The sequence below is a fragment of the Culicoides brevitarsis genome, chromosome 1, assembly GCF_036172545.1.
Source record: "Culicoides brevitarsis isolate CSIRO-B50_1 chromosome 1, AGI_CSIRO_Cbre_v1, whole genome shotgun sequence".
NCBI classification, from domain to species: Eukaryota; Metazoa; Arthropoda; class Insecta; order Diptera; family Ceratopogonidae; genus Culicoides; species Culicoides brevitarsis.
This window is the reverse complement of record NC_087085.1, coordinates 5,718,018-5,731,906: the sequence shown is the minus strand read 5'-3', so window position 1 is coordinate 5,731,906 and position 13,889 is coordinate 5,718,018. Positions and strand designations below refer to the sequence as shown.

General features: G+C 32.0%; 5 protein-coding genes across 6 annotated transcripts; 3 read left to right on the top strand and 2 right to left on the bottom strand.

Annotated features, from left to right (window-relative positions):
- Positions 1-203: 203 nt before the first annotated feature.
- Positions 204-2,575, bottom strand: LOC134838177 (uncharacterized). Of its 2 annotated transcripts, none has more exons than XM_063853651.1 (4): positions 2,469-2,575; positions 1,743-2,415; positions 862-1,674; positions 204-803 (listed from the first exon to the last, which is right to left on the bottom strand). In XM_063853651.1, the coding sequence occupies exons 1-4, from the start codon at positions 2,488-2,490 to the stop codon at positions 290-292; spliced, it is 2,022 nt and encodes a 673-aa protein (XP_063709721.1). In that variant the 5' UTR covers positions 2,491-2,575; the 3' UTR covers positions 204-289. The 2 variants fall into 2 exon arrangements, with proteins under 2 accessions (XP_063709721.1, XP_063709722.1); XM_063853652.1 differs by having other exon boundaries at positions 2,475-2,570.
- Positions 2,576-2,665: 90 nt separating this feature from the next.
- LOC134827241 (uncharacterized) lies at positions 2,666-4,162 on the top strand. Its single transcript, XM_063839825.1, has 2 exons — positions 2,666-2,898; positions 2,967-4,162. Exons 1-2 carry the CDS (start codon positions 2,805-2,807, stop codon positions 4,028-4,030), a joined length of 1,158 nt encoding a protein of 385 aa, XP_063695895.1. The 5' UTR covers positions 2,666-2,804; the 3' UTR covers positions 4,031-4,162.
- Positions 4,163-4,263: 101 nt separating this feature from the next.
- On the top strand, positions 4,264-6,578 carry LOC134827240 (uncharacterized). Its single transcript, XM_063839824.1, has 3 exons — positions 4,264-4,503; positions 5,145-5,957; positions 6,019-6,578. The coding sequence occupies exons 1-3, from the start codon at positions 4,457-4,459 to the stop codon at positions 6,551-6,553; spliced, it is 1,395 nt and encodes a 464-aa protein (XP_063695894.1). The 5' UTR covers positions 4,264-4,456; the 3' UTR covers positions 6,554-6,578.
- A 1,024-nt stretch (positions 6,579-7,602) lies between these two features.
- Positions 7,603-8,817, top strand: LOC134834671 (uncharacterized). Its single transcript, XM_063849419.1, has 2 exons — positions 7,603-7,890; positions 7,941-8,817. The coding sequence occupies exons 1-2, from the start codon at positions 7,664-7,666 to the stop codon at positions 8,815-8,817; spliced, it is 1,104 nt and encodes a 367-aa protein (XP_063705489.1). The 5' UTR covers positions 7,603-7,663.
- Positions 8,818-9,032: 215 nt separating this feature from the next.
- On the bottom strand, positions 9,033-13,565 carry LOC134834664 (inositol polyphosphate 5-phosphatase OCRL). Its single transcript, XM_063849406.1, has 7 exons — positions 13,408-13,565; positions 13,154-13,334; positions 12,263-13,091; positions 10,852-11,399; positions 10,160-10,702; positions 9,856-10,095; positions 9,033-9,220 (listed from the first exon to the last, which is right to left on the bottom strand). Exons 1-7 carry the CDS (start codon positions 13,462-13,464, stop codon positions 9,033-9,035), a joined length of 2,586 nt encoding a protein of 861 aa, XP_063705476.1. The 5' UTR covers positions 13,465-13,565.
- Positions 13,566-13,889: the final 324 nt, after the last annotated feature.

Here is a 13,889-nt window from a genome sequence, read left to right as displayed (position 1 = left end):
TAAAATTTTCAAAAAATTACTGAAAAGAAATTTTAATTTTTTTTTAATTTTTGCTAATTTTTGTTTTCAAAATCATATTTTATCAATAATTTTCTTTTTTAAAACATTTATTCATAAAATTACTGAATTTATTTTTCAAAAATTTTTGAAAATTGAAATATGCTTTTAATACAAAAATTCTTATAAATTTTTTTTGACCCATTGTATTTTCGATTTTTGAAATAAGTTTTAAAAAAATTGGAGCGGCTTTTCTTGAAAATTTATTTTTAAATATTTTTCTTCAAGTTCTCTATTCCTTAACTTTATTTTTCTTTTTCGAATAAATCTCAAGTTTTTGCGAGTCGTTCAACGAGTTGGAAGTCAGCATTTTGTAACTTTGTATTTCGTCAAAATTTATCTTCAAAGTAGATTCCATGATATTTTGACGAATTTCGGGATTCTCGTGAATATTGGCTTCAATGTAACATTCAATGGCATGAAGACGAGCAGTATCGGGAAAATCTTTGAGATCATCACGTGTAAAAATCGCATTTATTGTTTCTGGTTTGGCGCTCAAAAAATACGTGCTATTGACATTTGATGCCGGAGATTGAAGAAGCGTGTAACATTTAAATTCCAAGTCTCTGTCAAGGAAATTTTGAGCCATTTCGTAAAAGAGGAAAATGTCTTCTTTGCGATTTATGATGAACGTTTTGAGAAAATCGAGAGCATTTGTGCACTGATATTTGTGAAGAGCGGCATACAAATCGTATAAAGTGTCAGATGTTTCGTTAAAGAGATCGATGGATTGCAAGTACAACAATCTAAAAATAGAAAAAAAAATAAAAATTTTCATATTTAAAGTGAAATTTTAAAACTTACTTCAACATGAGTTCAAAAATCTCAATCTTGATGTCAGTGATTTCAATGATTCCCGTTTCTTTTAGTTCGCCATAAAACATTGCATCAAAAACTTCCGAATTCATTGCAAGAATGGCTTTGTGTGCTTTGACAATTTGTTCGCCAAATTTAAACGAAACATCCTGAGACTTCAAATGCCCATGCAATTTGCTCATTTGTTCATTATTTTGCTTCGAACTTTTGTTTTCATTGCTCTTGTCATCAATTTTTTGTATCACTGAAGTTATGATTCGAACTGTAACATAATTATTATTTTCAATACAACGAAGAATAAGTACTTTTGTTGAGTCCGTGAATAAATCAGCTTTTAAAATTACAGCGAAATCAATCCATTTCCATCTAATGATCTCAATAGCTGGCAACATTTCAACGTTAAAGATATTTTTCGAAACATTCCGATTCTCATAATATCGTTTGAGGGCATCAAAACACATCTCATGGTCGTCATACATTTGCGAGAATGCAATTTTCACAATTTGACAAGCTGTCGAAATCGAAGTTTTTGATAAGTCCATCTCTTCAAGAACAGTTTTTGCATGTTTGATGATAAATGCTTCTGAGGTCTTCTTCAAAATCGCATCGTTTTGTTCCATTGATGTCTCAGTAAGCCAAACAGAAAGTCGCAAAACTTCTTCTAAGCGGGAATTCGTTTGGAAATAATACTGAATGTACTTTGTGCCTTTATGAATTTTGTAAAATACGAACGCGTCGTACAAATCAATGATGTGATCAGCAGATTTTGCCTCCAAATTTACCTCACTGTGGTACAAAAAGCTAAAAAAAAAATTAAAAAAAAAACTTTGTAAAAAAATAATGAGGAATTAAAGTAAAAAAAAAATTACCTAAGAAAATCTTTGAAACAGTCAAAAGTGTAATCCTTGATTTCAATCGAAGATTCTTGATTATTTTTGAAATGATCTTCAAACCAATCAGATGTAAGAATAAGAATCAACTTGTGAGCTTTCAATATTTTCGTTTTCTTCCCACGAACTTTGAATTTGAATTCAATGTCGGCGGAATTTTCATCTTCAAACAATCTCACGAATTTTTCTTGATATTCCGAATTCTTCAAATATGGCGTTTCAATTGAAACAATCCCAAGAGGTTTTTGCACTTTGACTTTTGTTTCCAAAAACAAACAATTATTCCTCAAATATTTTCTTTTAAGAATTTCATTGTAGGAAATGAATTTCTGATAACCCCTATTATCGTTGTCATAATTGAATATGTGATTAAAATTGCTTATCATGCTTCTGAATTTCGAGTTTTGTGTCAAAATTTTCATTTCAGCTGATACAGAGCATGTCCAGCCTTTGCATTTTGCTTCGCAATACAAGTAATATGACAGGGATAAACTTTTATCATCATTTGTACAGCATTTAACCTTAATAAACCATTTTAAGCCCATAAAATTTAGTTTTTCAGATGTAAAGGTTTCGCCTTCTTTGAATACATCGGAAAATTTTTCAATCTTCAAGGTTAGAATTCCTTCTGCATTGTCTGAATTGTAAAATCCTAAAAAAAGACATCAAATTTGATATTCTCATTAAGAAGTCTAAAATATTTACCTTCACCTTTGCTCTGATCCATCTTCTTGTGAATTTCTGATGAAAAAACAACAAAAAATCACGCGATTTCCAAAAATTACTTAACAAAAAATTGGCTTGTTTGTGCCTTTGTTCCCGTTGTAGCAGAAAAATACATGTATCAAGTATTTTGTGAACAGGTTTTGACACCCCTAACATGCCATATTGGATAAAGTTTCAGATCTGCTCGGTCAGCAATGTAACAATTTATCGAAATTTTCCTGTTATTCGCGTGTTAAACTCTAAAAATTATAAAAATCTGACAATATAAAACGTAAACGCATAAAAATCACGCATAAAAACTCCTCAAATATAAGCATGGATATCAAAAAACAGTCGACAATTTTCATCCTCAATTTCTTCACGAAATTCAGCACCGAAGCGAAACTCAAAACTGGCTTCGAGCGTTTCGGTAACGTAAACATTGCACTTTTCCCGGCATTATTTTGTCTAAAAATCCCGTTTTTGATGGTTTTTCAGGTCCAATTGAGAGCGTTCACATCTTGGAAACGCCCGAAAAGGAGATTATTGGTTATGTCGAGTTCCGCAAGAAAGATTCGGCAATCCAGGCGATTGACACGATGGATGGAATGACACTGCCCAATGGAAAATCCATGAAATTGGGTTTCGTAAAGGAATGCAACGACTCGATCAACAATCTGTACGTGAAAAATGTGCCGGAAAGCATCGACGAGAACGTGCTGGAGTCTCTGTTCAAGAAATACGGCGAAATTGTCTCAGCTACCATCATGCGAGATGCCGGCGGAAAGTCTCGCGGCTTCGGATTTGTGTGTTTCAAGAGCGAAGTTGACGCTGCTGTCGCCAAAAAAGACATGAATGGCTTCGAAATTGGCGGCAAAAAGTTCGATATCAGTTTTGCGCAACGCAAGGAGAACCGCATGGCGTATTTGACGGCACAGAAAAAGGGAATTTTGAAATTTTCGGAGGAACGCAACAAATTACCGCTCGAACAACGCATCGTTCGTCGTCCCACGCAACTCGAGCTGCAATCGTATTGCAGTGTTCCGTGTTTGCAGCAAATTCCGCCGCCCTACGGAAGTACAAATGTGCTCGAATGGCAGCGGCATCAACGCATGATGTCGACAAGTGCTTGGAAGATCCCGATGATGAGCGAAGTGGCGTCGCGTTTGAACAATTCGCAGCGTTTCGTGCGTCAAAACAACAACCAAAAGTTGGAAAATCAAAATTCGCGCGCTTTTCGTTCGCAAGCTAATCTCAGTGGCACGAAGGAAACCAAAAAGGATGAAAATAAACCGAAATCCGCCGAATCCAAGGGCAAGGAAGAGAAACCAAGCAACATGACGGAACAAGACAAAAAGACACTTTTGCAGCAATTGTTGTTGCCTCAAGTCAAACGCTTGTATCCGCCTTATGCGCAAGAATTGATGGATCGCATCATGGAACGTGAATACAAAGATATCTTCCGTTTGGCTAAAAATCCACGTCTTTTGTCGAAAACTGCAAATGCAGAAGTACAGAAGATCAAACAAGCCAACAATGGGGCAAAACGTTCATCAAAGTAACTTTTTTTCGTTTTTCGTTAATTTTAGTCTTGAATTTGCCCGAACTTGATTGTATAATTAATTCTTTGAAAATGTGTGTCACATTCGACGACGATAAATAAAAATTTGTGTAACTTTTCTTATCTTTCATGACATAAATTTGAGTTTTTTTTAACAGATGGGCATTGTCGTTTTCAAAAAGGGTCGAAATTTTACAAAATCATAAGTTAAAATATTAAAAAAGGTAATTCAAAAATTCCATCCCCAATTATCACAACATTGGAAGAACAGATTTCTGTACTTTTGAAGGAAGAAATATTGACCGATATTGAATTTGAATTCAAAAAAAGTGACGGAGAAATTTTGAGTTTAAAAGCACATAAGTTAGTGCTCGGAATTTTTTCCGAATACTTCAAGAATTATTTTCACGAAAACAAGGAAGCATTGATGGTTATCGATAAATTCGATTATGATGTTTTCAAAAATTTTATAAGGTAAATTTATTTATTTTTTACCGCATTTCGAAGAAAAAATGCGGTATTAAACTCGACTTTAAAATTAAACTGAAAAAAAATTTTCCTTTGACATAGTTTTGTTTTGAAAACTAAATCAAGAGCAAAAAAACTGTGTCAAAGCTATTTTTGTCAAATCTTGCTCCAAATGGATTGAAATTTGTCAGAAGGCTCTAATTTATCATTTTTAATCATTTTGCAACTCAAAACTGCCAAAAAATTGAAACTGAAAAAAAATTTTTTCTTTGACATAGTTTTGTTTTAAAAACTAAATCAAGAGCAAAAAAACTGTGTCAAAAACTGTGTCAAAGCTATTTTTGTCAAATCTTGCTCCAAATGGATAGAAATTTGTCAAAGGGCTCTAATTTATCATTTTTAATCATTTTATAACTTAAAACTGCCAAAAAATTGAAACTGAAAATTTTTTTTTCTTTTACATGGTTTTGGTTTGAATTTGTATGAAATTGCGAAAGGGTCATGAGGAGTACGGAATTGTGAAATGAGGAGTACAAAAAATCGTAGATATATAACATCGAAATGCGGTATAGTGTGTCGTTCTTTAGACGACTACTTTCTCTATTTTTTGTTTTGGTTATTCCTTGATTTTTTTATTTCATTTTCAGTTTTGTATATAACAAAAGCTTAAATTTGAAGAAAATGTCAATTAATCTCATCATGAACATTTATTCAGTGTTTCATTTCTACAAAGTAAAGGACGGTTTGAAATACATTCAGTTCTATTGTCAAGAGAAAATTCCTAACATTGACAAAAAAATATTGCTCGAGATGATTTTGTCTATTCGAAAAAAATCAGTTGACTTACCTGACAAAAAATTGCAAAAGATTTACGAAGCAATCATCATCACTCATGCTAAAAGTGTAGTTGAAGATTGTAACATAAACAGAATTTCAATCGATCTTGCAAGTTCTATACTCAATATTGCATTTGGACAATTAGATCATGAACCTCAAACGTGTTTTGCTGCTCTTGAACGTGCCTTTAAAAAGTTTGGAGTTTCCAGAAAAATATTCAATTTGAAGTTTAATTTTGCTATGGGTCATTGCAGATGGCACAAACTCTCTGTGGTTAATATACTCAACTCAAAGGTATTTACAAACGAAACAAAAGTTAGCATTCTCCAACAAAAAAATAAAAAAAACGAACTTAAAGCCAAAGTTGATATGTTTCCAAAAGATGAAACCATCGAGATTGACGTGCTAAACTGTGAACACACAAAACAAATGAGCAAATTGTTGGCACATGAAATATCTCAAGACGTTTCTTTCAAAATTGGCGATCAAATTATTACAGCTCACAAAGCCATCCTTCTAATGAATTCGGAAGTTTTTGATGCAATGTTCTTTGGCGAGTTAAAAGAAACCGGAACAGTTGAAATAACCGACATAACCATCGACATCTTTCAACTTATGATCAAGTAAGATTCATTTTTTTTCACAAAATTAATCCACTTTTAAACATTTTTCTCACATTTTCAGACTTTTATACTTCCAACCTGTCGATTTATCCAAAGAATCTTCCGAAACTTTGTACGATTTGTATGCTGCTCTTCACAAATATCAATGTCACAATGCTCTCGCTTACCTCCAACGCTTCATCTTACATCGCCACGAAGACATTTTCCTCTTTTACGAAATGGCCCAAAGTTTCTTCGATCCAGAATTGGAAGCGAAATGTTACGAACGTCTTCAATCTCCTTCAAAAGCTGTGAACAGTGTTTATTTCATGAACGCCAAGCCAGAAACTGTCAACGCAATTTTCACTCGAGATGATCTCAAAGATTTCCCTGATGCTGCCCGTTTACGCGCCATTGAATGGTACATTGATGGAAACGAGAAAAAAGATCCGGCAATCAAATATCGCATCATGAAGTCGACGGAAAATATTAATTTTGAAAATATCGAAGCTTATGATTTGTTACGCAGCGATTCGTTGACCGACAGACAAAAAGTCGAATTTTACGCTAAAAAACACAATTTTGTGAAAAAAGGTCGTAAGTTCATTCAAATTTAAATGAAGTTTTTTTTTGAAAAAATAACTTTCCAAATTTCATTGACAAAAGAAATTAATTTGGAAATTCAAAAAAAAAAATTGAAAAAAAAATTTATCTTTTTTCAAGAAATTAAATAATATTTTCTCAATAAATTCAATTTTCATGAAAAAAAATTAAATTGAACTTGAAATGTTAACGACTCTCATCGTTCACTAAAAATCTCTCTCTTTTTCTCTCTCTTAGGCGAATAAATTTAATAAATCCATTTTTTGTCGCCCCCTTCGATTTTGTCGAAAAAATTCAGGGGAAACAATAATAATTAAATATAAAATAGAAATTTTTTTATTGAAAAATTACTGTTTAGGCCGCTCGAAATGAAAATGAAAAATTAAAAAAAAATTAAAAAATTTTTGAAATACTATTTTCATACAAAATGACAAAATTTTTAACTATTTTTGAGTGTTAAATATTTTTTATTTATTTTTAATTAGGTATCTTATTTGAGATTTGCTAATTTAAAATAGATTTCAGAATATTACATATTAAAAATTAAAGAAAAAAAAAATCATAAAAAATAACTGTCAAAAAAATTTGAAAAATAAATTCAGTAATTTTGTAAAAAAAAAAATTAAATAAGAAAATTTATGTCAAATTACGATTTTTTAAACAAAAATTATTAAAAATTTAAAACTTTTTGAAAACATTTCTAAAAACATCTTCGACGTTTAAGACGTTAGCTATTGAAATTAAGAAAAAAATTTTTTTTGGTCACGTGCCAAAAAAAATTTTTCTTTTTTAATTTTTAGTTTTGGGATATTTTGCTTGATTTTTCTTCACTTTTATGTTCAAATTTTTAAAAATATCAATCAAAATTAAATAAATGTTCAACATTTACGTTTAAAAACGTTAAAAAATTAAAAAAATATTTTTTTTGTTGCCCCCCCCCCCCCTCATGGGACAAAAAATTAAAAAATTAATTTTTTTCGCCTTATTAACGCAAAGCAAATTGACAAAACAAATCGTTATCGTATGTGTCGTACAATCATCTGTTACATTAGCACAACAACAACAACATTCTCAAATGACTCATTGCATTTCATCATTCTTCTGCCGATACTAAAAAAAAAATCATGGAAAGTGTCATTTGTGCTCGCAAAAAGGAATTTTGGGGACAAGAACGTTTCAACGACATCACTTTTAGCTTTCCGGATGACAATCGAGTGCTGCAAGCGAACAAAACGATACTCGCATTGTGTTCTCCGGTCTTCGAAGCGATGTTTTTCGGCGATTTAGCGGAACAACGAAACCCCATTCCGATTGTTGATGTTGATTCGACGTATTTTGAAGCTTTTTTGAGGTAAATTTGAATTTTTTCATGATTTTCTGTACTAATTTTATTTTTTTTAGGTATATTTACACGGAAGAATTCCACGCCGAGTCCCTTGATGACGCCCAAAATCTTTTTTATGTCGCACACAAGTACGAAGTCACCACAATTGAAGCCGCTTGCGAACGTTACATGATCCAAAACTTGAAAAAATTCGACATCAACGAGTTAATCGCCTTCGCTGACATGTTTTCGATGAAAAATTTGATTGAATTGTGTCGTGTTTATATGAATCATCATCCGAGATCTGATGTTCCAGCTTGTTGGGAGTTGTACAAAAAAGGAGATCCCTTGCCAGTTGGAACAGTTTTTGCTGACGTTGATCCCACAAATAATTGGCCAATTGGCGTGGGGCGTTTCAAACTTCACGGAGATATATTACCCGGCACGTTTTACATCAAAGATATGTGCGTGAAAGCTGCTTATGGGGGACAAGCTCATACCGCCGAAGACGAATTTGAGATTTTGTGCAATGGAAATCTCGATTGGGTGCCTGCAGGACAAGGTAAAGTCGTTGAAAAAGCTTTGCCGGGCGGCAGATGCAATTATAACGAAGAACTTTTCATCGGGAAAGTCGAGCGAGAGGGAAAAAAATTTGTTGGAAAAATTCATCCGAGTCACGGATGTTTGTACATTCCGTATTTGACGGCAGAATTAAGAGTACCGGATAATTATTTGATGCTAACGGATAAACACGAGAAAAACGAGAGACAAAAAAGGCCGTATTACGATTATCATCCGTATGACGATGACAACGACGACGACGATGATGACAATGGCGATGGAGATGATGAGCCTCGAGCCCAACCACGAAGAATTCCTTTGGTGCAAAGATTTTTCCCGAGTAACCTTTTTCGACCGTTAAACTTGTCGAATTCAAGCAGCAGAAATAATTAAAAAAAAATTTCTCAAAAGTCATTTTTATTCAATTTTTAACCATTAAATGGTTCTAATAATTTTTTTTTGTAACAAGAAGTACTTCGAATTGTGATTTTTACGAAAAAAAAAAATAATAATAATTTTTAAATGAGTGACATAAATTGCTTTTGTGTTCCAATAAGTGTGTCTTAAGTGATGAAAAAATCTCTAAAGGTAACAACAGGTCGTTTTCTTTAAGATGGAAAACTGCTGAGTTCATTTTCAGCCCATTGCTGAACGTCATTTACGAAAAATTGTTGGATGAATTGTCGACGACGATCTTCTTGAACTACTTGATATTGTTGAAATGCCTGGCGATTTGCTGTTGTTTGATTTATTGGCACGTTTGGAGCCCGTATGAAGACTCGAGAAAATATTAAGGCTGAAAAGAGAAAAAAAAATTAACATTTTCGAAAATTTAAAAAAAAATTTCGAAAATTTTTAATTCAAAAAATTTTAAAATTTGAAATGAACTTCGAAAAAAAAAATTTAATTTAAAATTCGAAATTAACCTTAAAAAATTTTCAAGTTCAATTCAATTCAAATTCGTAAATTTTTTTTCGAAAATTTGTAATTTAAACTTCGAAAATAATTTTTCGAAAATTTGAGATTCGAACTTCGAAATATTAGAAAAAAAGTCAAATTCAAATAAAAAAAAATTAAAAATTTTAAAAAATTTGTAATATGAAATATTTTCTTAATGAAAAAAAATCACAATTCAGAAAAAGGTTTTAAAAATTTAAAAAAAAATTTAAATGATTTGAAATTCGAATTTCGAAAAAAAAAAATTCGTAAATTTGGAATTCGAACTTCTTTTTTCTTCTTGAATGAAAAAAAAAATCGAAACTTTCAAAAATATAAAATTCGAGCTTTACTTCAAAAGATTAATTAAAAATTTAAAATAATTCAAAAAGTAATTTAAAATTTTTTCGAGAATTTTTAATTTCGAAAATAAAAAAATTATTTAAATTTTTTCGAAATTTTAAATCCTTTCAAAATTTGTTTAAAAATAATTACCAAGATTTCGATCATTCATTTGGTTGACGTCATAATGCCTTCTCAACTCCCTTATAAAGAGACAAACATAGAGAAACACGCGCCTTCTCAACGGCGAAACTTGATTGATGACCAATGCACGGCATTTGTCGAACGAATCACACACGTTGATGATGTCTTTGTCAGCTACTTTCAACAGAGGCTCAGGCGTCGATTCAAAAAGCATTAAGAGAGCTTCTGCGGTTGTTTGAGGAATGCCAGCTAACAAGAAAAAATCAATTTTAAAATTTTTTCTTGAAATTTTTCAAATGAAAAAATAACTTACGATACGCCGCTGTCGACCATGAATCCAACCAATCTCGAATTTCATTCAAATTATTGTTATTTTTGGAATATTTCCGCTGAATAGTGAACAAATCTTTCGTTTCCAATCCATTTTTATGCAAATAATCCACGAGCAGCCAAACTTCACGCGGAATCATGCGATTCGACATTGTATCGAGCTCGACTAAATTTGTTGTTTGTCCCTTAATTTCGATGCTAATTAAGTCGTGCAGCTGATATTCGTTAACGGGTTTGGATAATTTGACTAGCGTTTCAATGGAAAGCCCAAAACAACTTGCTTGATATTCGCCGAAGAGTGTGATGAAAGTATCTCGACCTTTGGAAACGTGCAAAACGAGAATATCCAAAGGACTTTTCTCGCCGGCACGAGCATCTTTGATCTTTTTCAGCATTTTGGAAGCAGCAAAAGTGTCGAGGAAGATTTTTAGCTGAATGCTGAGACTATCGCCCGTGAACAAATCTCCTGATGGATGGCTTATGTCGATCCATGGCTCGCATGAACGACTATTTGGACCGTCTTTGCCTAAAAAAAGAGAGAAAATTTAAAAAGTTTAAAAATTTTTTAAATTTATGAATTTTCGAAAAAAATTACGAATTTTCGAAAAAATTTACGAATTTTCGAAAATCAGATAAAATTTTTTTCAAAAAAAGACCAATAAAAGCAAAACTCACCCATAAATTCAAAATGCACAGGCAAATGACAATTATTGGCAATCACCAATTCACACGTTTTCGTTTCGTTAAACTTCACGTGACCAAAATCGATGTCAGTTTGGGCAATTGTCAACATCGGTTGATTATCATTCTCATATTTATCCATTGATTTAAGCACTTCTTCATGCACGCGTTTGTACTTTTCCATATCAATTTCGAGAACGGGCACCGTAAACGTCGCATAAACAGGTTTATGGTCGCTAAATCGAATTTCCATGACGCTATTATAGGAATTTTGCACGACATTTTTTCCTTTCCACAAAATTCGATCGCACCAAGCAGGAGCTCGTTGTTTTTCGCTGCTGTCGAAATTATCCGTTCCCGAATCATATTTGTACGTTGGCTTGAATTCGATTGTTCCCTCTTCGAAACCTTGAAAAACGCGATTTTCCAACTTTGCTTTGTACAGCTGATCGTTGAACTTGAGGTCACGATAGCAAAATGTGCTTGAACGTACATTTTCGGCATCAACACGGTAATTCAAGTCGCCCAGCCAAAAGACGTGACTGAAAGGAGAAAGAAATATCAAGTTTCATTCTAAATAAATAAACAATTTTGTCCTTTATAAAGTTAAATGACTCATAAATTAACTCTTTAGATCTCAAAATGAACAATTTAGTTCACGAAATAAAAATTTTTTTTACTCGAAATGAACAATTTAGTTCACGAAATAATTTTTTTTTACTCGAAATGAACAATTTAGTTCACGAAATAAAATTTTTATTACTCGAAATGAACAATTTAGTTCACGAAATAAATTTTTTATTGTTCGAAATGAACAATTTAGTTCACGAAATAATTTTTTTTTACTCGAAATGAACAATTTAGTTCACGAAATAAAATTTTTATTACTCGAAATGAACAATTTAGTTCACGAAATAAAATTTTTATTGTTCGAAATGAACAATTTAGTTCACGAAATAAAATTTTTATTACTCGAAATGAACAATTTAGTTCACGAAATAAACTCGAAATTTTTTCACGAAATAAAATTTTTATTCGAAATGAACAATTTAAATAAAATTTTTTTTTACAATGAACAATTTAGTTCAAAAAATTTTTATTAGTCGAAATGAACAATTTAGTTCACGAAATAAAATTTTTATTTTACTCGAAATGAACAATTTAGTTCAAATAAAATTTTTATTGTTCGAAATAAAATTTTTATTACGAAATAAAATTTTTATTAGTCGAACAATTTAGTTCAAATGAACTTTTCAGTTTTCGAAATGCAATTTTTTTAATTCGAAATTTGAGATCTTGAAAAAAATTTAGAAATTTTCTTAAAAATCTAGAATATTTTCAAAGATTTTTTCTTGTTAAAAAAAATTTGTTGGTCAGTGTAATAAAAAAATATTTTCAAACTTACTCATGTTCCAAAATGCATCGTTTGCGAATCCCTTCCGTGAATTGCATGCGTCGCATAATTTCATTGTAATCTTCATTCCGTCGCTCTACCTCGCTTTGATGCGCTGCCAAATGCGAATTGATGAAACAAATGCATGACTCATTCAGTTTAATGCTAATTCCGATGCCGCCTTTATTCCCATACTTCAACGTGCCCGTTCCTACCATATCTGTGTGACATTGTTTCACGCTCGTTCGCAACGACTTCCGAATCACAACCGTCAATTGCATGCCAACAAAACGCACCGTCATCAATTCGACATATTCCACGCCCGAAAACACGGCATCCATGACTTTTTCGATCCATTGTCGATCGGGTCTCGTTTCACTGAAAATTATCGTATCTGGCTTCATGTCGATCTCCTGAAAGGCAATCGCATAAATGTCTGGCGGTTCGGAGACAACCGAGAGCCATTCCTTCAAATAAATGTCGTTGGGCAGCACGCAATTCACATTAAATGTTCCGCAGAAAATTTTGTACTGATTCGTGAAAGTGTACTCAGCTTTTCGACGTCGCAACTCTTCGCTAAATTTTTCTTCGCGACTTTGAGGTTTTGCCGTGCCCATCGCGACATTTCTATCAATTACGATAGCATCATCCTTGCACTGATAGTACTTCAACCACTCGAAATTCCCTGCTGTCGGCACAAATTGCCCTTTGATCTGCTCAAAAGTCGAACGAAATGCTTGCAAATTACTCAGCTGATCAGGCATCGGCGAATAAAAAAACTTTTCGCTTTGAAATCTGTTCGACAGTCTCAGTTGATATGAAGAAATTCCATTTCCTTGATCTAAAACAACAAAAAATCATCTTTTTAAGCTTTTAATCATTAAAAAAAAGTTAAATACTCACCAACTTCGAATGTAATACCATCGTCAATGGGAAAAACACTGTCGATGGTCAAGTCACTCAACACAGTTGCGGGAAAATTGCTCAATTTTATCACAAAAATCGCATAAGTTGGTCCGGAATTCACGATGGTAAGAATAAAATCCACATTTTTCGTCTCTCCTGCGCGATAAACTTCGAAACCCTACAAGAGAAATTAAATTATTCAAGGTTTTCGATGAGATAATGTAGGCGATCGATTTTAATCTTTTACTTACGAGCAAGACAGATTCGTTTGATCGAAGCTTCTGACTAATTAATGACAAATCGCACATGGTTTCCGCCTGATTTTGAGGGTTAATTGGTGTTAAAAAGCAGGAACTTTCTTGTATTTATGGGAAAACAAGCGATGAGCTCAGAAACCCATCCTTTAATTTTTTTTGTTGTTTTTCGAACAAACGTCAACATTAGACAGAGGTTGTTACAAATTTGAAAGTGAATTTCGGATTGATTTTTTTTTTTTGAGAAATTTTATTTTTTTTAAAGATTTTTTTTTTTAGATTAGAAAAAAAAAATAAAATGAATAATTTTGATTAAAAAAATTAATTAAAAATTAAATAAAAATATTTTAAAAATTAAATTTTTACTAAAAATAATTAATAAAAATATAATTAAAAAATACATGAAAAATATTAAGATTAAATTAAATAACTTTTAAAAATTTATAAAAATTGCTAAAAAAAAATTTATAAAAAAAAAA

Excerpts from the sequence above, each read along its gene's own strand:
- LOC134827240 (XM_063839824.1), top strand. The coding sequence starts at position 4,457 with ATGGTTATCGATAAATTCGATTATGATGTTTTCAAAAATTTTATAAG. Across the intron at positions 4,504-5,144 it reads GTTTTCAAAAATTTTATAAG|TTTTGTATATAACAAAAGCT; the intron begins GTAAATTTATTT and ends TTTCATTTTCAG. Across the intron at positions 5,958-6,018 it reads ATCTTTCAACTTATGATCAA|ACTTTTATACTTCCAACCTG; the intron begins GTAAGATTCATT and ends TCACATTTTCAG.
- LOC134834671 (XM_063849419.1), top strand. The coding sequence starts at position 7,664 with ATGGAAAGTGTCATTTGTGCTCGCAAAAAGGAATTTTGGGGACAAGAA. Across the intron at positions 7,891-7,940 it reads TATTTTGAAGCTTTTTTGAG|GTATATTTACACGGAAGAAT; the intron begins GTAAATTTGAAT and ends TATTTTTTTTAG.
- LOC134827241 (XM_063839825.1), top strand. The coding sequence starts at position 2,805 with ATGGATATCAAAAAACAGTCGACAATTTTCATCCTCAATTTCTTCACG. Across the intron at positions 2,899-2,966 it reads AACTGGCTTCGAGCGTTTCG|GTCCAATTGAGAGCGTTCAC; the intron begins GTAACGTAAACA and ends ATGGTTTTTCAG.
- LOC134834664 (XM_063849406.1), bottom strand. The coding sequence starts at position 13,464 with ATGTGCGATTTGTCATTAATTAGTCAGAAGCTTCGATCAAACGAATCT. Across the intron at positions 11,400-12,262 it reads CGATGCATTTTGGAACATGA|TCACGTCTTTTGGCTGGGCG; the intron begins GTAAGTTTGAAA and ends TTCTCCTTTCAG. Across the intron at positions 10,096-10,159 it reads ATGGTCGACAGCGGCGTATC|CTGGCATTCCTCAAACAACC; the intron begins GTAAGTTATTTT and ends TTTTCTTGTTAG.
- LOC134838177 (XM_063853651.1), bottom strand. The coding sequence starts at position 2,490 with ATGGATCAGAGCAAAGGTGAAG. Across the intron at positions 1,675-1,742 it reads TGTTTCAAAGATTTTCTTAG|CTTTTTGTACCACAGTGAGG; the intron begins GTAATTTTTTTT and ends TTTTTTTTTTAG. Across the intron at positions 804-861 it reads ATTTTTGAACTCATGTTGAA|ATTGTTGTACTTGCAATCCA; the intron begins GTAAGTTTTAAA and ends TTCTATTTTTAG.